The 22,184-nt window shown below is 37.8% G+C and overlaps 2 protein-coding genes across 6 annotated transcripts; one reads left to right on the forward strand and one right to left on the reverse strand.

Annotated features, from left to right (window-relative positions):
* Positions 1–1,164: 1,164 nt before the first annotated feature.
* Positions 1,165–12,827, reverse strand: gnb1b (guanine nucleotide binding protein (G protein), beta polypeptide 1b). Of its 5 annotated transcripts, none has more exons than XM_054616227.1 (11): positions 12,691–12,827; positions 7,336–7,444; positions 7,168–7,206; positions 6,980–7,086; positions 6,646–6,709; positions 5,733–5,895; positions 5,567–5,633; positions 5,276–5,477; positions 4,920–5,136; positions 4,650–4,765; positions 1,165–2,890 (listed from the first exon to the last, which is right to left on the reverse strand). In XM_054616227.1, the coding sequence occupies exons 2-10, from the start codon at positions 7,390–7,392 to the stop codon at positions 4,659–4,661; spliced, it is 1,023 nt and encodes a 340-aa protein (XP_054472202.1). In that variant the 5' UTR covers positions 7,393–7,444; positions 12,691–12,827; the 3' UTR covers positions 1,165–2,890; positions 4,650–4,658. The 5 variants fall into 5 exon arrangements, with proteins under 5 accessions (XP_054472202.1, XP_054472203.1, XP_054472200.1 ...); XM_054616228.1 differs by lacking the exon at positions 12,691–12,827 and adding an exon at positions 12,426–12,571; XM_054616225.1 differs by lacking the exon at positions 12,691–12,827 and adding an exon at positions 12,355–12,571.
* On the forward strand, positions 11,995–21,813 carry LOC129106329 (calglandulin-like). The gene is given in 8 exon segments (XM_054617715.1): positions 11,995–12,075; positions 12,731–12,847; positions 18,871–18,909; positions 19,104–19,117; positions 19,119–19,276; positions 20,963–21,110; positions 21,298–21,394; positions 21,772–21,813. Coding segments are annotated over 8 exon segments (696 nt in total).
* The last annotated feature ends 371 nt before the right edge of the window (positions 21,814–22,184 follow it).

The following is a 22,184-nucleotide window of genomic DNA, read 5'->3' on the forward strand; positions in this document are numbered from 1 at the left end:
GGTGTTTTTCAGCTGCAGGGACAGGACGACTGGTTGCAATTGAAGGAAAGATGAATGCGGCCAAGTACAGAGATATCCTGGAAGAAAACCTCCTCCAGAGTGCTCAGGACCTCAGACTGGGCCGAAGGTTCACCTTCCAACAAGACAATGACCCGAAGCACACAGCTAAAATAACAAAGGAGTGGCTTCGGAACAAGTCTGTGACCATTCTTGACTGGCCCAGCCAGAGCCCTGACCTAAACCCAATTGAGCATCTCTGGAGAGACCTGAAAATGGCTGTCCACCAACGTTCACCATCCAACCTGAAAGAACTGGAGAGGATCTGCAAGGAAGAATGGCAGAGGATCCCCAAATCCAGGTGTGAGAAACTTGTTGCATCATTCCCAAGAAGACTCATGGCTGTACTAGCTCAAAAGGGTGCTTCTACTCAATACTGAGCAAAGGGTCTGAATACTTATGACCATGTGATATTTCAGTTTTTCTTTTTTAATAAATTTGCAAAAATTTCTACATTTGTTTTTTTCTGTCAAGATGGGTTGCTCAGTGTACATTAATGAAAAAAAAAAAAAAAAAATGAACTTTTTCGATTTTAGCAAATGGCTGCAATGAAACAAAGGGTGAAAAATTTAAAGGGGTCTGAATACTTTCCGTACCCACTGTACTATACTATGACACTTTTATGGAATACAGTAATACTTTTTAAAAAATGATGAAATAATGAAAGAAATGCTGTACAATGATTTTTTTTTTTTTTCCCCCACATATTTATGAAAAACTGTACATCATTTTTAATAACATGTTATAGTGACTTTTTTTGACATGTTCATGACATACTATGACATTTTGTTACATTTGTATTAACCTTTTTTATGACGTACCTTATTGACATTTTAATTTCATACTATAATATTTTAATATTTATGTAATTAGAACTAAAAACTCAAAGAATTTCAAAAAGTGGTAACAGTATCTATTATAGCGGAGCTTGGAGTGTATCATTTTTAACAAAATATATTTGGTCTAGTGTTGCTTGTTTTACTTAGTGAGAAATCTATCTACGCACAACTACTACCAATTTCGGATCAGAAAGCAGAGAAATGTTAAATCTGAATGTTAATATACACAATTAAAATCTAATGCAGGTCATAGATTCAACTCAACAAAGAGATCTCAAACAGCTTTTTATTACATTTTTCAATCAATAACAGTACAATTTAGTACAGTATCTATCTTGCATCCAGCTCACCGTGTAACACCAACAGACTGAAATGAAATACAAAAAGTGAAAAGGTACATAAGGGTGCAGAGCTCTATAATATTAATGAAAAGAGAAAAGGGAATCCATCTCAGTTGAATTGCATTTTCACTTGTGGCCACACACGAATACATCACATTTATTGTACATCATTGCAGAAAAAAAGAAAAGTGAGAATATGTCACAACTTTAACAAAAGTGCTTCTGTATACAGTGAAATGTTGTCATTCAGATGCTCTGATTTTCAATTTAAGACCAAGAAAAAAAAATGTACAAAAGTTTAAGTATGGACAGTATGTGAGGACGTTTTTGTTCCATTGAGAGTGAAGATTTGGAGGAGAGAAAAAAAGGACTTGTCAAGGATAGAATTCTTACAATGATTGTTATAATTATTACAAAAATTGGCATCAATAGAACTGGTAAGCATAATTTACACTACGTATGCAGTCAATATTAAGTCTGTCTCCATTCTTGCTCACTCTGGTGCATAGCGTTACCAGTATTAGTACATCATGTATGCAGAATTTGAGCCAAAAAGAAATTGGCTTCTGTTAAATTCAATCAATAGGTACTCTCCTTTTCAGAAAAAAAAATAATCTAGGATTTTGCACCATTGAAAGCAAGTCTACAGCATGCACATCTAAATTAACCCATGGCAGACAAAATTAAATGTCTTAACTTAAAACATCAGACCATTATTTTCAGACATTGATTTGTACATTTCATTCACAGAGTTGCAACTGCAGTCCCAAGCAAAGGAAGTGTCTATTTAGTCAGGTGAGGTGTTTCACTCAAAGTGGATACTAAACACAATCCCCCATCCATATAATAAAATCCAGCCATGCCCCAACTATCTCAGCACCTTCCATTGCTACCCCACCCCTTCCCACCCAAAGTCAAAGGCATGTACAAGAATTAAGGGGGTTAACTGGATAAGTTACTCGTAATAACTCCTTTTGTACTGGAATGAGCATTCATAACTTATAGCATGTGCTTGGTTAGTTAACATAGTATTAGTTGAGAGGCAAAGCTTCTTCATGTGCAAAAGGCTGTGATGAAACAAAAACAGCTAGTATATAAATACATAATGGACATTTTGAAAGCTGCTCGTGTAATATGATCCAAGCTTTTACTTGCATTACTTGCTGCATGTTTTCCGTCATCTGTTTTATATGATTTAACTGGATTAGAAAGACAAGCTGTAATTCAAACATATCTAAAACCACTAAAGAAATATGACAAAAAGAAAGCCATCAAGAATAACAAACCATCAGAATAGAATTCTTAAAAAAAAAAAAAAAAAAAAAAAAAAAAAAAAAGTTAAATAATTTGTACAATTACACTCCAACATTTGCTTTCAAGACGCACACATTTGCATGGGATGATAGTGTTGTTTTCTCTTTCAAGGTAACATAAAATGGTCCAAGAAGGAATGCACAAGTTTCTGATTTGATACCACAGGAGATCCTTTCTTAACTAGGTGATAAACATTTGTGCTCTTCTTTGTGTAGGAAAGGCATTGGTTTCCCTTCGTTTTTGTGGTGTCCAAGTCAGTTTAAACAGTGTTGAAGAAGATGCTGTGAACATTCTGAAGTTGTAATGGTCTTCCAGTCAACTTTGGAGTTAAAAGAACATCTGGGAAACAAAGACAACCAAAATGAACATTTAGCTCATCTAATTTGACCTACAGTTGTAGCCACCTGAACCTTTTGTAAATGTAAGACCTAATGGGAAAAGGTCTAAACAAAAAGCTATCTAATAAAGATTGATATAAGAATGCAGGCGGCAGCTTGTGTTCATTATAGAGTTAGGGTTAGGGTTTAGACATCTGCAACCAGCTGCAGAACAAGATAAAACATGTTTGGCCTATTTGGAGATGTTGGTATTGGAAGTGTTTTGGTTTCCGTTTGTGCTCCGAGATGTATTGGCCAAGCACGTTTGAACGGGCCTTGGTTGCATGCAGGTAAACAGTTTGAGTGGAGAGCAAAAGAGGCGGGACGCCAGAGGTGGTTATAGCAGCCAGAAACCGTGTTCCAGTAAAAGTACTGTTGCTTTTACAAAAAAAAAAAAAAGTCCTCCAGGAGCTGAACAAAATTAATTAATTGAGTAGCCAGTTACTCAATTATGGTACTGCCCATCACTTCGCTCACAATTTTTCGGCTACCTGTTAACATCGGCAATCGGAAGCACATTTTACTGAAAAAAAGGTATCTGCAGTTTTTTTTAGGGTCAACACCCAACATTCAAATGGTTTAGGCTAATTAGGAGATGCTAATTAGGAGATGCTATGATCAAAAAGGACATGTTGGCCTGGATAAATTGCCTATTAAATACAGTTGTGTCTTCTTCACTTTGAACTGAGTAAGACTATCTGTGGTGGAAACATATCTGTCATGTCCACGAGAAATAAAATAAGTTTCATTTTTTTGTGTTCATAATTTGGTCTCTATTTTTCTGTCTCTCTTCATGACTCGTAAATACATACTGCTCACATAACTTTAGCTTGAATATTTACATTATGACTGAAGCAGGGGTAGTAGTAGTTGATACTGTGTGGATATGTTATTACACTTATTAGCAAAAATAAAACAGACTCTCTGTCAGCTCAGTGTTACTGCACTGTGCGCTGTCATTGCGTCTGTAAATATTAGCTGCTAGCGCTATTTGAAAGCCACAACGTTAACTTTACTCCTGCTGCATTTATGGCAATGCTGCTTTCAACAGAGTCCCGTGGGGGCGTGGTTGCACTAGGATAAGAAAGGGCTAGCAGACCTGGGTCAAGCTGACCACCTTCTTCATAACTGATCATGAATGCATGAAAATAAAAGTAGCACAATAATGATGATGATGCACCCAAATGTAAAGGAGTAAAAAGTAATGACTTTTCGCAAAAAAATCTACTCAAGTAAGAGTAAAAAGTAAGCTGCATTAACACTACTCTGAAAAGCACAATTGACTCAAAAAATGTACGTGAGTACATGTAAGGGCGGAAATGTAACCTGCTACTACCCATCCCCGTGGAAACCATTGGCTGAAATGCACTTAGGAAACAATCTGCGCACGGAAGAGGACATGTTGGCCTGGATATTATTATCCACTATAAGTCAACAAATAATGCTAGGATCCATTTAAGCTAGCAGGTGTTTGAAATATGCAGCCGGGCAAAAAAAACTAGGAAAGAGAAAGATATTAAATTGAGCCAACTGTGTTTCACTTATTCCTGTAAGGGGACAAAAGTAGTGAAAGTGCACATCAGCTTCCACTCCAGTCAAGCAAACGATGAGGCTTCAACAAATGTGCACCTACAGGTTTTGGACTAGCACTTAACTAAGAATACAATAGCTTAGGTACGAATGTATTAAAACAATAATAATAATAATTACAAAAAAAGAACCTTCAGGCTTCAATTCCAGATCTTCAGAAAACTGTCCCAGGATCCTGTTGCAACTGCCATGCCATCATCAGTAACTCCCAGGCAGCTAACGCGGTTGTCATGTCCAGCCAACACACCTAGACAAGCACAACAATCGTAATTTAGTCAACAAGACAGCAAGCAAGTATATTTTTATCACAAGTAATTATTGACCCAAGCGCATTTATGTATCATGTTCCTTCGTGTTACAAAAATAGGGCTGCCTTTTTAGATAATGCCTCAATTGCTTACCAGCACGGTCAGCTTTTAGTGTGTCCCACACATTACAGTTGAAGTCATCATATCCCGCCAGAAGAAGACGGCCACTCTTTGAGAATGCAACGGAGGTGATCCCACATATGATATTGTCATGAGAGTAGATCATTAATTCCTGATCAGCACGCAGATCAAAAAGCCTGCAGGTGGCGTCATCGGAGCCCGTGGCAAAGGCATTGCCATTAGGGAAGAACTAAAGATACCAAAAGAGAAATCATTAATGCACAACAGAGGGATACATATAAACAAAAATTACACCTATATTAACGGTTTTAAAAAAAAAGAAAGAAATGGATACATCCGATGCAGTAGAGATTTTTTAAATGACTTACACAGATGGCATTGATGTCAGACTCATGGCCAGTGAATGTCTGTCTGCACATGCCCTCTCGAACATCCCAGAGTTTAGCAGAGGCATCACAAGCACCAGAGACGAATAACCGTGAGTCAGGGGCCAATGACAGGCTCATGACATCACCTGTGTGTCCAGCAAATGTGGTTGTCTGCTGGCCAGTCTCAATGTCCCAAAGTGCACTATAAATTGAAATACACAATCATATTACCTTTTTGATATTTTTCCAATATCTGTATAGCAACTCAACGCAGGCAATACTTTTACTTACCAAGTGGTGTCTCCAGAGCTTGTAACAATCTGGTTGTCATCAAGAAAGCGACAACAGGACAGGTATCCTGATATTCAAAGAATCAAAAGAGGAGACATTAATATGGAATTTCATGTCAGATACATAACTAGCAGTAGTAAAATAACAAGCAAAGTAGATCATGTACCTGTATGTCCAGCAAGCTCACGGCTCACACGTACATTTCCCTCACGTGTTTTCAGGTTGTAAATGGAGCAGATGTTGTCTAAGCCACCACAGGCCACATAATTTCCTGAAGGTGCATATGCACAAGTCATGACCCAGGAAGATCGAAGTGGGATGGCATGAACCTAAAACAAACGTGACAAAACACACACACACACAAATATGTTAATTTACTTAAACGCCCACTTTACAGTGAGTATTTTTTACATTGTCTACATTAACTATCCTGATAACCTGAAAATAAATGTCGTACTTTTTGAAGTTATCATTAACTTTTGACATTTAAGCACTATGGAAATACCAGGATGCCATTATAATCTGCTCATGTGTAAATATCCTTAACCAGTGTCATTGCCTGTGGGTACTTATCTGAAATATACATTTTTAAGCCTAACTAATGCTAAATATTTTAATTGTAGTTTGGACACCAGCAAATTGCCTATTGGGTACAGAAACTATGCACCACATCCACCCATCTCACTTACTGCACACGAGACACAGCAGCCCCGGGGCAAAGGCCACAAATGCTTCTCTCTCAGTTGATCTGCAATGCTTTTGAATTTATTCAAAATGAATTCAGCATGGGCAGATTAGATACCCTCCTTCTACTTCTAGCAGAACCTTATGAGCTCTATATTAATAGGTGCATGTTTTAAAATATAGTGGAGCAGGAACTATATGAAAAGGCTTAGAGATGTATAGAATCATGGATGTGAAGCACCAGAAAACAAGCCCATATGATTCATCTGCTAGTCAAAAAAAAAAACGCCATTATTTCTTTGCTTTCCAATCACTATAGCTGACACAGATTGCAATTTGCAAATTCAACCGTTACTTAATTGATCCCTGTCAGAATAAAATAAAACATGACTTACCTTATTTGTGGTATAGCTGTCCCAAATAATAAGTTTGCCATCTTGAGAAGCACTGACCAAGAGCCTGCAAAAATTAAAAAAAGCAATATTAACACCACCACATCAGAGTCATCACACAAAATCTATTTTTAGCTAAAATCAAAAAAAGACTGCAGGATAAAAAGAGGCCTGTCACACCGCTGAAAAACAATGTAAAAATATACATCAGTGTTACAACTCCTAAATTTAGACATTGTTTAACTTTGCTCAACATTTGACAAGCAACAACAGAAGGCAAAAACATAAACCTAATCGACCTTTACACCATAAGTAATAACTCTGGCAGATACTTTACCTGGAATCTGTTCCCCAATGCATGGCATAGATTTTAGCCAAATGACCCCGCAGCGTTCGTCTTGTACGCATCTGGATTCGGCCAACGGGGTCAATAGCCGCTGTGATCTGCAAAACATTAAGTACTCTGGTAAATTTCAGATCGAATGCTTTTCAACCTAAGACAATGATCATAATGTTAATTGTTACCTGTGATAGTGTGGCATCTGCGCATGCTTTCCTGGCATCCTGAATAAAAGACAAACTCAAACCTTTAGAGAAAGATTTCTCACATCCACCATTGTATACTAGAACTTAATTTGACAATAATTGATGGTATAGCATATAAAAAAGTGGTTTTAAAAACCTGCTACTCACTCTGATCTGATTTTTGAGCTGCTCTGCCTCTTGGCGTAACTGGTCCAGTTCACTCATTTTCTTCTGCTTTTTTAATTACCTTTCTCCAGTCACTGGGGCACTTGATGATCTTAAATAGAAGAAAGAGAAGCACTTTAATCATTTGCATGAATCTTAATCAATTTTTTGCTTCTTTTTTTTTTAAGAAACCAGCCTTAGTACATGTGGCACAAACTCTACCAGGTGTAAAACAATGGTGCCCCAAATCTTTGGCAATATATATCTAGCCCAACCGTGAGCAAAGAACCGTGAAAATCTCTTTACAGTAGAAGGTAATGGTAGAGAAGGACTTTCAGCCTGTTCACTATAACTGTAACTGACTTTTCAATCAACTAAATGGGTTCACATACTAGTACATAATATTTGTAACATACAGGTACATTTCAACCTTACTTTCCTACCTCAATGTCACCAAAATAATCCTGACACACAATTAAGATTGCCGGATAAATCTTGTTAAGGTATGACTTTCCGATGATCCGAAAAGCAGTCATTATCCTGTCGACCTCAATCCCTTGGATATAATTTTAACCTAGTGATCAATAAGCCACTTATATTTATACAGACAGAGCCTTGTGGCTGTCTCAAAGTTCATCTAAAACATAACATCTTAAAAGACAAAGGACATGTTCCAAATATAAAATCATCTTGAACTGCTCCGTTCACTTATTTAAGCGAAGAAATAAATTATTTCAAGTCCATTTATTGATAATTATTTTAGGGAAGCCAAAGCAAATCATAAAAGTCCTCCAGCCATAATGGCATGTCCGTAGAAAGACACGGACCACATTACATGGACTGTGAGATCAGAGTAAAAACCTAATAAGACAATTACTGGCCCAAACTACACTATATGTAACCCGTATTTTCAGATACCCTAAACCTAAAGCAAAGAATAAGCTTTTGAGTAAGAATAAGAAAAATGAGTCCACTATTCTAATTTTAGTTACTTTATCAATGAACATTTTATATATGTCAATTGCTGTAGCACACGGTGTGCAATCAATGAGTTTGATGACACATGCAAAGTCCAAGTCTACTTTTTTAAAGCACAATGCAACCACACGTCCACAACTAGTTGTATATGGCTTACTGAATATACAACCCAGAGACCACATTCTTTAAGTACATAATGGCTCATCACTTATAAAAACTAGTCTGTACTGCCTTCTATGAGAAACGTATTGCCCCCTTGTATCTTGAAAAAACAAACAATAAAGCAGATGTTTGCATAGTGCAGGAAGTAATACTAAATCATGACACGGGTTTCTAAATGCACCTAGAAAACTGGCTAACAAAGTTAAGTATGCATACACAATTTTGACCAAAAGCAAGATCAATTAGGATTTTCTACTGATAAAGTAAGAATACAGTTGAGTTCATTATAAAAATGATTTTCTGGAGATAATTTAGATGACATTAGGAGATTACAACCTAGAAACTACATTCTTAGTACATAGTGGCTCATCACTTATAAAAACCACTGTCTGTGCAAGCTGTCTTCGTATTGCCCCCTTGTATCTAGAAAAAACAAACAATAAAGCACATGTTTGCATAGAGCAGAAACCAGCTCAAAGTGCAAATATATTGTCGTAAAACCTGAAAAACTCTGACTAAATAAAACTATAATCAAATTAAGAATTATCCAGATTGCAAACAGCAATGCACCATCAAGTTGGACCAACCTTGCCTTCCCAGTTACCTTACCTGGTGTATATCAGTCAGTAGGCCTATGTCACTGGAGGATCCAGAACAAGACTCAACATCTTCTCTACCTTACTGTTATCCTTTAGGTCCACTGATTGGTTGACCTTTTTCAGTTATCCTCTTACACTCATTAATCTATAAATAAATGTGTCATGGATTGTTATTATGCATTATCATCAGGGGACAGCAGAATGCCATTCTAACCTTGATAAACCTCTGAAATTATTATTAAACAATATTCTAAACTGTTCTAAATTAGATTATTTTCTATTCAGTGAGAAAATTAAGCTGTTTCAGTTGTGCAGATTTGTATTTTCCTGGCCATTAACATGTATTTAGCAAAGAACAGATAAAGAAAAGGAAACAACTAAAATGTCAATTTTCATTCAACTCTTAAGTCATTATTTAGCTTTCAAATGCGATTCTGAATAATCAAATGACAGGCTATCTAGGTAAACCTGGCCATTTTCTGTCACAACTAAACTGATCTCCTCAAGTGGCTATTCATTTAATTTATTTACTTTAGGGATATATCAAATTCACACTTTGTTCTCAATCAAATAATACCAAGATGGAATTAATTTTCATTCTTGATTGTTTGTATACCAAACCCTAAAACTGCTGGTGAATCCAAAAGTGGGATAGCCTGGAGTGATGTTATACACCCAAGTTTTAAATATTCCACATTTGGAAATATTATTTCCCATTGACCTCTGTGGATGCTTACAGTTAAAGACTTCCTCTCCCTCATCACTTCTCCTTTCCGAGCGCCTGATCAGGGTCAGCTGACTGCATGATAAACAATGAGCAGTGGCAAACAGCTTGGTGTTGTAGCTCACTAGCTGTTCTCAGGTCCCTTAAGGGCAGTCTGTGCCTGCTACTTTTAAAAGGTGTCTCCTACATTTCGAGTTAAATTAAAATAAATGTATCTTTTTGCAGTAGTCTACATCTGTTCTCAAAGGACAAGTCCGCTGATCTGTACTGTTGAACGATGATAATGCAATGTTTCAAAGGTCTAAAGCTGGATCATAGAAAAAGCCATAACCAGCAATATCACTGAGCAACTACATAATCCTAAAAGCTAAAATCCTCCGTCAATGAGTCTCTAATCCTATCCATGTCCACTCACAGAAACAGCTGGCAAAGCCACTCCAGGCATTAGAAATATGTTTTCCCCAATCATAAAAGGATGAGTTTAATCTTAATTCTTTTACACACAACATGCTTAAAGCAATTGCCTGGATTTAAACACTGCCGGTGAAATCACGATCCTAGTACAGTCCCTCTTTCAGTTGTCTAGTTTGACCAGCTACAGTATAATTAGTAACTACTCTGCTTTAATAAACTAAGATGAAGTTGCATTTTTCAAGGAAGCTACGTACAAGTAATTTGCAAATTACATAACAATAGGCCCACTTAAAAGTAATGTTACAACAATTTATTGAGACTGATAGATACGAGTGTAAAGCAACTGATCAACATACCTAACATGCATATTTTCTAAATGATGTAAATGTTCAGGTTTACCCAACAATGTGTGTTCAGTGCTGATAGTTGACTTAGTCATTGTGTGCAGTTCTGTGATTTCCCTACAACAGTAGGCTGGTTTGCATTGTATTTGAATGGCTGCTGGATAGCCGTTTTAGTCCGTGTGTTACTGTAGTATGTTCAGAGGGTTGGGCTACTGAGGTTATACACATATTTCACCAGAAAATGAGCTGCAATTCAGCCCCATAGAGTGGAAAAATAGAAAAAAATAAGACTATAAACATCTGACTACGCCTAATCGGATTCCTACATTCACTTAACGCTGCACAGTGTAATGATAATATGACTTGCACTGATGGACATCGGATAGGATGCAGCTACACGCCATCTTGCAGACTGCTGCCCGCTAGTTAGCTTCACAGTGTAGGCCTGCAGGCAGGGAAGAGCTGGTTTAAAAGAGAGAAATGTAACAATCTCACCTCTAATGTAACAATCTGCTGTACAAACGAAGTGGATACAACTCAAAACTCATGGCATATAATGCAAAAAAAAAAAAAACACACAACCACAGCTACTTAAAGGTAGACTCAGCTGCTCTTCCGCAATTGCATGGAGTGCTATGCAGTTAGCTTTAAGCCGATGTGTAGTGGGCACAACTACAGTCTCGGCGGCTGCGTGGCCTCCAGAAATCCACTTAGTTACATACCAACAATCTCCTTAAAGGCGACACTGCACGGTTGATTCGATTAGGATGTATCCAGATATTTAATGGCTTCTCTAATCCTAAAGTGGACCTCAGCCTGTAGGAACTGCAAGGTCGGGCGGCGACGGCCTGCTTGGTCTCCAGTCAGCAACAAATGCTTTACCAGCTGATTTATCACAAAGTAGCAGGACGACCATCTGTCATCCCTCGATGCAAACCTGCAAATGAGCTCAGGGGGTGATACATGAATAAGTAAACAACGTTACTGACTTAAAGTTAAAGGCGTTGTCGGCCCGTTGCAGGAAGGCAGCAGAATGCTAACTTATTAGTGGAGGTAAAAAAAAAAAAAAAAAAAAAAAAAAAAAAAAAAAAAAAGGGTGTTAACGCGGCTGAAGCCTCCTCTCAACACCACCGAGCTGATGCATCGTTATGTAAAGCCTGCAGTGTGGATGTGCATTTGTGATCCTGGCTGCTGTGTTATTGCAAAATACCCACCCCAATATGTGTTGTTTAATTTGTTTACAGGACGTTTATTGTTCCAGCCCAACCCAATGTGTCACCACCCTCCTCTGACAGCGACACCCGTAACATGTTCGGTACAAAGCGACCCACAGCCCCACATACGTGAGCCGACATTACCGCTTAATGTGTGTTCAGAGGGGGAGCGTTTTGGGGGCATTATAACCACACAGTCCTTTAAAGTACTGTGTGGTTAGGCCGGGATGCACCTCTGCAGCCTCCCCGGCCCAACACGCACGGTGCTCGCCCCCGGTGCCGTGGCGTTGAGCCGCCTGGTGCAGGAGGTGATTTGTGAGGCGATGTGTTCTGGAACTGTCCGTTAATACAGCGCGCGAGGATCAACCGCTGCAGACTAGCCTTTATCCGCGCCGCGCGCGATAGAACGCCCGATGGAACGTTAGCGAACCGTGGCTAACCGAGGAGCTAGGAAGCTAACCCCCGCTAACGCTACCCCACCCCCGGACACTTCTCTGCCACAATCCACCAGCGAACGGCGTTAAAACGGTGTTAAGTGGACCGTGGAGAGAGAGCAATGTTACCTGTCAGCTTTATTTCAACCTTACCTGATTCAATTTGCGGTTTTTTTTTTTTTTTTTGCGTTTTGGCATTGACTGGAAGGCAAGACGGCGTTTACCTCCGATCCACGCATCAACGAGCACCACCACCGCGCTAGCTCACTAACTAGCTAGCCAGCTAGCGTTAGTTTTCCGAGGAGCAGCCCTTCCCGAACGCTGGCTACGGCTAGGGAGCTTGACAACCTCAGTCAACCAACCGGAGAGGGGAGGGGGAGGGAGGGGAGGAGGAGGAGGAGGAGGGGGGGGGATCACACCCACTAGCCTTGCACTGAAGACACTGCCCAGGCAGACAAAAAAAAGGGCTAATCTTTAAAATCACTATACCTCATTCAACAAGACAGCCTACTGTCTCCCGTTTGCCAAGCTTAACATCTGCCCCTTCTGTAGCGACACTCTCGTCCGGCCATCGAACGAGGGGGAGATGGGCGCGGTAACCCTGCAGTCAGCGCTGGGAAACCCCACGCAGCAGCAGCAGCGACGGGTAGAGAACGTTCGATACAGTTGGATACTCTCAATCACTTTGAACGTTGGGTAGAGAACGTTCGATACAGTTGGATACTCTCAATCACTTTGAACGTTGGGTAGAGAATGTTAGATACAGTTGGATACTCTCAATCACTTTGAACGTTGGGTAGAGAACGTTATATACAGTTGGATACTCTAAATCACTTTGAACGTTGGGTAGAGAACGTTAGATACAGTTGGATACTCTCAATCACTTTAAACGTTGGGTAGAGAACGTTATATACAGTTGGATACTCTCAATCACTTTGAACGTTGGGTAGAGAACGTTATATACAGTTGGATACTCTCAATCACTTTGAACGTTGGGTAGAGAACGTTCGATACAGTTGGATACTCTAAATCACTTTGAACGTTCGATACAGTTGGATACTCTAAATCACTTTGAACGGATACAGTTGGATACTCTAAATCACTTTGAACGTTGGGTAGAGAACGTTCGATACAGTTGGATACTCTCAATCACTTTGAACGTTGGGTAGAGAACGTTCGATACAGTTGGATACTCTCAATCATCGTTGGGTAGAGAACGTTAGATACAGTTGGATACTCTCAATCACTTTAAACGTTGGGTAGAGAACGTTATATACAGTTGGATACTCTCAATCACTTTGAACGTTGGGTAGAGAACGTTCGATACAGTTGGATACTCTAAATCACTTTGAACGTTGGGTAGAGAACGTTCGATACAGTTGGATACTCTCAATCACTTTGAGCGTTGGGGGTGGATATCTAAATCACTTTGAACGTTGGGTAGAGAACGTTATCACTTTACAGTTGGATACTCTAAATCACTTTGAGCGTTGGGTAGAGAACGCGTTATATACAGTTGGATACTCTCAATCACTTTGAACGTTGGGTAGAGAACGTTAGATACAGTTGGATACTCTCAATCACTTTGAACGTTGGGTAGAGAACGTTCGATACAGTTGGATACTCTCAATCACTTTGAACGTTGGGTAGAGAACGTTCGATACAGTTGGATACTCTAAATCACTTTGAACGTTGGGTAGTTGGATACTCTCAATCACTTTGAGCGTTACAGTTGGATACTCTAAATCACTTTGAAGTAGAGAACGTTATATACAGTTGGATACTCTAAATCACTTTGAACGTTGGGTAGAGACACGATACTTAAATACAGTTGGATACTCTCAATCACTTTGAACGTTGGGTAGAGAACGTTCGATACAGTTGGATACTCTCAATCACTTTGAACGTTGGGTAGAGAACGTTCGATACAGTTGGATACTCTTCATCACTTTGAACGTTGGGTAGAGAATGTTAGATACAGTTGGATACTCTCAATCACTTTAAACGTTGGGTAGAGAACGTTACATCTAAACAGTTGGATACTCTCAATCAGTTGGATGAATCACTTTGAACGTTGGGTAGAGAACGTTCGATACAGTTGGATACTCTCAATCACTTTGAACGTTGGGTAGAGAACGTTATATACAGTTGGATACTCTCAATCACGTTGGGTAGAGAACGTTATATACAGTTGGATACTCTAAATCACTTTGAACGTTGGGTAGAGAACGTTATATACAGTTGGATACTCTAAATCACTTTGAACGTTGGGTAGAGAACGTTATATACAGTTGGATACTCTAAATCACTTTGAACGTTGGGTAGAGAACGTTATATACAGTTGGATACTCTAAATCACTTTGAACGTTGGGTAGAGAACGTTCGATACAGTTGGATACTCTAAATCACTTTGAACGTTGGGTAGAGAACGTTAGTTGGATACAGTTGGATACTCTAAATCACTTTAAAATCACTTTAAACGTTGGGTAGAGAACGTTATATACAGTTGGATACTCTAAATCACTTTAGAACGTTATTACAGTTGGATACTCTAAATCACTTTGAACGTTGGGTAGAGAACGTTCGATACAGTTGGATACTCTAAATCACTTTTTGGGTAGAACGATACTCTCAATCACTTTGGGTAGAGAACGTTCGATACAGTTGGATACTCTAAATCACTTTGAACGTTGGGTAGAGAACGTTATATACAGTTGGATACTCTAAATCACTTTGAACGTTGGGTAAAGAGAAGTTATATACAGTTGGATACTCTAAATCACTTTGAACGTTGGGTGGATACAGTTGGATACTCTAAATCACTTTGAACGTTGGGTTGAGAACGTTCGATACAGTTGGATACTCTAAATCACTTTAAACGTTGGGTAGAGAACGTTATATACAGTTGGATACTCTCAATCACTTTGAACGTTGGGTAGAGAACGTTATATACAGTTGGATACTCTAAATCACTTTAAACGTTGGGTAGAGAACGTTATATACAGTTGGATACTCTAAATCACTTTGAACGTTGGGTAGAGAACGTTCGATACAGTTGGATACTCTAAATCACTTTGAACGTTGGGTAGAGAACGTTATATACAGTTGGATACTCTCAATCACACTTTGAACGCGAATACAGTTGGATACTCTCAATCACTTTGAACGTTGGGTAGAGAACGTTCGATACAGTTGGATACTCTCAATCACTTTGAACGTTGGGTAGAGAACGTTATATACAGTTGGATACTCTCAATCACTTTGAACATTGGGTAGAGAACGTTATATACAGTTGGATACTCTCAATCACTTTGAACGTTGGGTAGAGAACGTTATATACAGTTGGATACTCTAAATCACTTTGAACGTTGGGTAGAGAACGTTATATACAGTTGGATACTCTAAATCACTTTGAACGTTGGGTAGAGAACGTTATATACAGTTGGATACTCTCAATCACTTTGAACGTTGGGTAGAGAACGTTCGATACAGTTGGATACTCTAAATCACTTTGAACGTTGGGTTGAGAACGTTCGATACAGTTGGATACTCTAAATCACTTTGAACGTTGGGTAGAGAACGTTCGATACAGTTGGATACTCTCAATCACTTTGAACGTTGGGTAGAGAATGTTATATACAGTTGGATACTCTCAATCACTTTGGACGTTGGGCAGAGAACGTTAGATACAGTTGGATACTCTAAATCACTTTAAATGTTGGGTAGAGAACGTTAAATACAGTTGGATACTCTCAATCACTTTGAACGTTGGGTAGAGAACGTTAGATACAGTTGGATACTCTCAATCACTTTGAACGTTGGGTAGAGAACGTTCGATACAGTTGGATACTCTCAATCACTTTGAACGATGGGTAGAGAACGTTATATACAGTTGGATACTCTCAATCACTTTGAACGATGGGTAGAGAATGTTATATACAGTTGGATACTCTAAATCACTTTAAATGTTGGGTAGAGAACGTTATATACAGTTGGATACTCTAAATTACTTTGAACGTTGGGTAGAGAACGTTCGATACAGTTGGATACTCTCAATCACTTTGAACGTTGGGTAGAGAACGTTGTATACAGTTGGATACTCTAAATCACTTTAAACGTTGGGTAGAGAACATTATATACAGTTGGATACTCTCAATCACTTTGAACGTTGGGTAGAGAACGTTCGATACAGTTGGATACTCTCAATCACTTTGAACAATGGGTAGAGAACGTTATATACAGTTGGATACTCTCAATCACTTTGAACGTTGGGTAGAGAACGTTCGATACAGTTGGATACTCTCATTCACTTTGAACAATGGGTAGCGCTTCTCATTTAGTAGGGCTTTTCATTAAACTGGTCTAAAAGCAAAGAGAACATGGGGGTTTTGTTTGATTTGTTTCAGTCCCCTCCAACTGAAAGGCTGAGTCAGTTGGTCGGGCCCCAGCTGGACTTGAAGTGGGAAGTGGTAGTAATGATTTCAGCAAGGCTCTATGGCTAATAATAGCACTGTCAACAACATAATCTGGCCATAGTTAATTAGTGTAGCCTATGCAGTTTGCTTTGGTGCCTGAGTACAGAGATGTATTCAGAATAGGCTACAAAAAATAGACTCTTTAGCACCAAACTAACTAGTTATTGGCCCTTTTGTGGCAGTTTAACATACAGTACCAGTCAAAAGTTTGGACACACCTTCTTATTCAATGGTTTATTTTCTTTCTTTATCTTTTCTACATTGTAGATTAATATTGAAGACATCCAAACTATGAAGGAACACATATGGAATTATGTGGTAAACAAACAAATGCTCAACAAACCAGAATATGTTTTTATATTTTACATTCTTCAAAGTAGTTTCACAATTTCACAAGATGATCATAAATGATCTATGTGCTGTTGTTAAATTGTTCGCTCCAGCTAAGATATCTCCAACAAATAGTAGTTACGTTTCATTTGTGCTGGAAGTTTAGTTGACATTAACATATCTTTTACAGGAGAGACCTGAAAATAGTTTACATAATATAAATTACAACAAGACAATTCAGTGACACAAAACAGTCATCACAGAATAAAGGGGTCCTATTACTTAGATATTAAGTAGAATGTTAAAGTCCAAAAAAATAATTGTCTCTAACTCCAATTTGATTTGCATTTCATTTTAGTACTGAGCTGCATAGTACCAGACACCAGTAAAAGTAGGTACACAGGTGCACAGTTTACAAAAAAAAAAACACACAAGCATTCATATTTAAGGATTGAAGTCATAGATTCCATGCATAGAAATAGAGTCTATGGTCGGAACTCACATAAAATAGTTGCTTTCAAACATTGGATTGAGGTGTTGAATTGCATTTTCTTTTAAATAAGAATTTGTGTTGAGTAAATGAAGTGAACAAATTAACTAAGGTTCGGGAGCAGGGTCAAACCTCAGCCACACCTCTAATCAGCTGTCAAGCCCACTGCATTATAGCTGGTTAAACAATACTCTCCTGTCTGTGTCAGTTTTCTCAAGCAACCGATCCTTCCCTTCCATCTTCCAATCAGCTTCCATCCATCCTTTATATCCCTCATCCTCCCTCTTTGTTTAACTCCTTACCTCTCTCTTCGCTCTGTTTTTTTTATAGCTATAACTGTCTGGAACTCGGGGTAGGCTTGGTTTGGCACCCAATGCCTAAAACATTGATTATCGCATGTAAATTAATTGTGTTGCAAAGATGCAGAAGCAGGAAGAAGACAGTATTCCAACATTGTTTTGCCGTGTCATAAACAACATAATTTATGCATATTACAACAACACTGTCAGCATTTTTTCTGCTGAATAGTGTAGGTCGGAAAGAGCCCACTGACTGTAATAAGGTGTGTTTACCGTTAAATTGACCACAATTTTAATTCATTTATTTATAGATTTCTCCACAAGATTGATCCAAACTTCACTGTCTAAAATGAACCATCTTGTGATAATGGCTGGTTCTGTCTAACATGACTTCCTTTGTGGTTTAAATTACGGCTCAACTGGGATTATGTGCATCATGATTGTACAGAACTAGAACAATATACATTTCAATGCTATTTTTTTGTGGATTAACTTGCTGACCATCCTATAATGTAAATATTATTCTGTCAAAGTTTTCATTTTGGTTTACTGTACTGTATTTTACTGTATGCGTGTGGCATACAAAGAATCAAAGCCCTGCCCCTTTACTAACAAATGTGAAATCTTAATGTTCCCATTGCAATGTGGAAAATAACTTCTTGCTGTTAAGTGCCTCCTTATTTGGTTGTCTGCATTCATGAGTCACTGGGGGCTGCACAAAACACTTGCTAATGGCTAAAAGCAAGCTAATTGCAGTTCCCATAAGAAGACCATGTGAGAATGCATCTGATAGTTTTCACAATTTGTAATCTTTTTTTTTGTCTTGGGTACTTTGAAAACAGCATATTTTAACTAATTACACGTTTATCAAACCAGTTATCTTCCAATATTTTGTATTCCAGTATTATAATGCTGTTTACCATTTGTTATTATAGTAGCCTAATATGGGTGAATAGCATGTCCATCCATAAAAGGCCATGAAGGGCGCTCCTCTGAACTCTGGGGAAAGAGCATTAAAGGTGAGGTTATGATGAGGCTAAGATATCTTCTCATTCTAAGGTAACTGCCGCCACAGTACTTGTCCTCAGCTTTGTTTGGACTGCCAGAAAAAACGGTGAGAACCTCATAACAAAGGAACTTACTTCACAGACAAAATTGTCTATGCTACTATATGTAATTAACATTGTTAGATTCGACATGAAGTAATTCGAGACGCTATATTGTGCTAATCTATTCTCCTCTTACATCTTGTTAACTGCTAATATCAAATGCTGCAACTCTCTAAACAATCACCCTTTTCTCTTGCAGGCCAGCAAGTTAACACGAGCAGATCACAGAGTACAAAGGAGTTTTCGAGATGTTTGACGAAGAGGGAAATGGAGATGTGAAGACACAGGAGCTGGAGAGGCTGATGAGTTTAATGGGGATCAATCCTACAAAGCGAGAGCTCAGCCAGATGGCCAAAGATGTGGACAAAGATTGTGAATATAAACCCATACAATGGAAATGTATCATTTTTGCATTTAAGTTACTTTTTTTACCTTTACGGGCCACTGATTAAGTTTTAAATTATACATATCAAGGTATTACACACACCTGCGACAACATTTGAACTTCCACTTCCAATGCCTTCCAATGCTATGTATGTATTATTAGCTGCACCTGGAGGTGAGGAATAGCTTTGTCTAAAGTTCAGCCCAAAACCGAGTGAGTAATTAAAGTGATAAATTTGGCTCTGTAATAATAGCCTGCCCATTAACACACCCTTAAGTGTAGGAAAGTAGATAAAATGTATGTTTGCCAATTGTTCTGATAAGGTAAAGATAATGTAATCTTAAGGCATATTTTGAACTACTCTTTGCACCTAATCAAATTTGGATTTTTAATGCAAATCTAGATAGATTCCAGATGTATAGCGTAATTTTAAGAGATTTAAGAGTTAAATTAATTATACAAGAAAAATGATCTGAACTGCAGTTTTTCTGTTTTTAGTGCAGATTACAAAATGAGTCACTAGGTGTCAATGTTTCACTATGTGTGTAAAATGGGTTTTTAAAAAGACTGTTGGTGCACCCAAGTTGCACCGTACACACACACACACACACACACACACACACACACACACACACACACACACACACACACACACACACACACACACACACACACACACACACACACACAATACACAATACACACAACTAATTACCTCAAGATATTCTCAGAGTCGTTTTGGAGTTAAAGTTAACAATCTGCAATAGGGCAGTTGGAAAAGTTTGTTTAATTAATTTGTTTAATTAAGATGTTATTGATTTTATTTCCCAATTAAAATTCAGTTTAGAGCCTACTAAATACAATTAGTTTCATAACATAGAAACATAGTTTACTGCCATCACTGTTAAAATGGAATCACACAGAAAATTCATCAAACAAATATACAAAATCTCCAATCACTGTCATGTGACTTGGAGGCTTCATTATGTGCCCAGCAAAGCATGGATAAACTGCACCATAATTTTCTGCCTTATCCTAATTTAAGGAGGAGGCATCTTTTGAATTGACTTTATTCTGGTATAACTTTTATGTCATATTAAGTTACGAATACATTAGGCTAACCTCATCTAACACATTTTATAATTTCCCATTTCCCCTACTCTTACCTTTCTCTCTTTATGTCTCCCCTCTCTCTCTAAACTGAAAAGGGGAAAAAACATATATAATGCAGCCTTTTTTATCAACTCTATTTTGTCATTTTGATGTGAAAAATGTTTTGCAGAAATGTATTATAACCTAACGTCTTAAAATGGGGATTTTTTAGATATCAGCCTTATACACCATATCATTTTTATCCAAATTCAAGAATCCAGCTAAAATGCTTGGGTTCTCATAAAAATGTAAGAAAACAGAAGACGTTCTTTAATGCGAAAATATCACTCAACAAACTCATTCAATTCATCCATTGTGACCGGTGATACAGTATGTTGGGATGCAGATAATGATGGTTAGCTAATTGTAACGGCTGTGATGTTTAATTATTTTTAAATTTCACAATCTCTAATATATTGTTTTTCTCTTCCATGTACAATATGCACTTATGTCTATGTGTCTGTCCAACTAACTTTTGAGCAAAAGTTACTGTGCTGCACACATGCAATGTTTTTTTTTTCCTAAACAGATTATTTTCTGTGACAGCTTCCTGGGTTTGATGGCACTGTACCACGAAAGAACCAAAAACCAGAATGCTGAACTCAGAGCTGCTTTTAAAGTATTTGACAAAGAGGCCAAAGGATATATCGACTGGAACACACTCAAGTAAGAAAAACACAAGTAATAGAAAAATAAAACATACAATTTCCCCTACACTACATATTTGCATTCCTTATTAACTCTTAAGTTGATATATTGTATATATTACACTGCACTGTCAAATATTGTTTGTTTTGATCCCAAATTAAAATCCAGATAAAACAAATGAAATTGAAAATAATTATGTACACTTTTTTGTGTTTACTCAGTGTTAACATGAGATTGAGGCAGAGCAGATGATGAAGGAGGCAGATAAAGATGGAGATGGAACCATTAATTATGAAGGTTTGAATGTATACTTCACTTACAGGCTAGAACCACGCACACAAAAAAAACTTGTATATATGCATGCCTGTGTAAATTTAAACATTATAGCTTTCATTAAACTTTGTAAATGTTTCTCAAAAGATACATTCTCCTTTGCTGATATTTCAGATTGATTCCAGAACTCTTTGACCTACTTTAATTTAATTATAAAATATATTATCCTTAGTTTACCATATTGTAGTTTTCTCTTACAAGGACTGCATTCATTTATTTATTTGTATTCAAAAACGTCCAAATACACTAGTATTTTCAAAGACATGTTGTTAGATTAAAATACATGGGATGACAAGGTAATATGTAAGTGACATAATGATAATGAATTTGCTTATTTGATCTCTTTCAGAATTTGGCCATGATGACTGGGGACTCGTTTAAAATGAGCTGAAGACTGTGTGGATATTATGCAGCTATTTTGAAAATATGTTACTATTAAACACATTTATAAGAAAAGTTTTGTTTCTCACATATCTGTGTGATTTGTGAATAACTGCACAAATCCTAGTATAGTAAAAGGAATCTATTAGGGCGATTTGTCAGTGATTTTTTTTTTTTTGTTCCTTTCCTTGTCTGTTTTGTCAAAGAGTAAATTCTGATCATTGAGACTTTAAAAAAAAGACATCATAGGGTTAATCTCCCCAGAGCTGCCACCCGGATGCAGTCATTCACATGTCTGACAGCATCTGGTGTCCAGAGCCATGAAATCCCATTCTCATCCCACAAAGCCAAATAGACAGCAGAGGCAGCCAACCGCATCTT

Source organism: Anoplopoma fimbria, chromosome 17, assembly GCF_027596085.1.
Source record: "Anoplopoma fimbria isolate UVic2021 breed Golden Eagle Sablefish chromosome 17, Afim_UVic_2022, whole genome shotgun sequence".
Classification (NCBI taxonomy): Eukaryota; Metazoa; Chordata; class Actinopteri; order Perciformes; family Anoplopomatidae; genus Anoplopoma; species Anoplopoma fimbria.

What these genes read in the sequence shown, in the direction of transcription:
- gnb1b (XM_054616227.1), bottom strand. Translation starts at nt 7,392, where the DNA reads ATGAGTGAACTGGACCAGTTACGCCAAGAGGCAGAGCAGCTCAAAAAT. An exon ending in AGCTCAAAAATCAGATCAGA is followed by an intron (nt 7,207 to 7,335) that starts GTGAGTAGCAGG and finishes TCTTTTATTCAG; the next exon opens with GATGCCAGGAAAGCATGCGC. An exon ending in CTGACATCAATGCCATCTGT is followed by an intron (nt 5,137 to 5,275) that starts GTAAGTCATTTA and finishes TGGTATCTTTAG; the next exon opens with TTCTTCCCTAATGGCAATGC.